The sequence below is a fragment of the Habropoda laboriosa genome, unplaced genomic scaffold (assembly GCF_001263275.1).
Source record: "Habropoda laboriosa isolate 0110345459 unplaced genomic scaffold, ASM126327v1 scaffold106, whole genome shotgun sequence".
NCBI lineage: Eukaryota > Metazoa > Arthropoda > Insecta > Hymenoptera > Apidae > Habropoda > Habropoda laboriosa.
This window is the reverse complement of record NW_017100224.1, coordinates 143604-144826: the sequence shown is the minus strand read 5'-3', so window position 1 is coordinate 144826 and position 1223 is coordinate 143604. Positions and strand designations below refer to the sequence as shown.

Sequence of the window (1223 nt, the reverse complement as noted above, 5' to 3'; positions counted from 1 at the left end):
AAATATTAAAATTTAATTAATAATAAACATATGATTTTATGTATCAAATGGATAACCATAATGTAAAGTATACAATAATGTAATGGATGTATCATATCAAGTGTTATATATAAGTTGTTTTCTTCGAAATTATAAAAGACAGTGAAGAAATCCTTTCTGCAATTTTTATGGTTTAGTAATAGATAAGTGAAGTCCCTTCATTTTTTACATGGAATGGTTTAACCAAATTTTTGCATTTTTTAAATGGAGCTCGTTTAATCCAACAACATTTACTTAAAACACTTTCTCATATTCCACAAAAAGAATTAAATCAAAAACATTTTTCAATAAGGAAATTTTGTTGGAATAAACTTGCTTAACAAAAGCGTGATCTACTCATCGTAAAAGTTCCCGCCCATCTCAGTCTTCCACCTGAATAGGTGCTTTACAATATTAATTTTCAAATGAATCGCCAACAAAAAATAGACATATTACCAAGGAAACATTTAGAGGAACAATATTTTTTTCAAATGTTCAATTATAATTAAATAACGTTTTCCCATGAAAACAGCAAACAAAAGCTTATTTTCAATTTTCAAATAATAAAAATAGATTTTCGAGCTAACAAAAACATTATTTTAGAAGATCCTTTGTGGTAAATAAAAATAAATTTATATTCGCATGATTAATTGCGGAGATAAAGATGTAGTTAGTTAATATTCGTAAAAATTGGCGAAAATTATCAATTTGCATTAACAATATATCCTTAACTATTGAGTTACGAGATAACTTTCATTAACGATAAATCTAATAATTTATGAGATTATAGTTTCATTTCTCGAAAATTTATTTCTGGTAAAATGAAATTGAAGAGTATATCTCTGTAAAAACTTAATACAATAAAAATATGAAGTAATATTTACTAAAAAAAATGTTTTTGTTTGACAAATGATTTTTACCTAAAATATGTTCCTGAATAATCTATAGTTAGTGGAGTATTTAATCCTGGTCCATCAGGAGAGTGAAAACAGTAAATATATCTTTTTCTGCAAAATGAATGGAATACATATTAAAATTTAATACTGAAAAGTAATAATAACATTATTACAAATTTTTATTATGTGCTGATTTGAGACTTCTAATAATGTGAAATGATAATCACCTTGGTTCAACAGGTAGGCATATCTGTCGTATATCAGTTTCTATACCAATTTTAGCCATCTTTGCAATTTCTCCACTGAAAG

General features: G+C 25.4%; 1 protein-coding gene across 1 annotated transcript in view; it reads right to left on the bottom strand.

The window, feature by feature from the left end:
• The window catches only part of LOC108571054 (FAD-dependent oxidoreductase domain-containing protein 1-like), a 9300-nt gene that overhangs the window by 2748 nt on the left and 5329 nt on the right, over positions 1-1223 (bottom strand). Inside the window, exons 8-9 of the mRNA XM_017933024.1 lie at positions 1142-1223; positions 939-1025 (exon numbers count right to left, since the gene is read on the bottom strand). Of these exons, the coding sequence (XP_017788513.1) occupies positions 939-1025; positions 1142-1223 (169 nt within the window). The remainder of the gene's footprint in view (positions 1-938; positions 1026-1141) is intronic.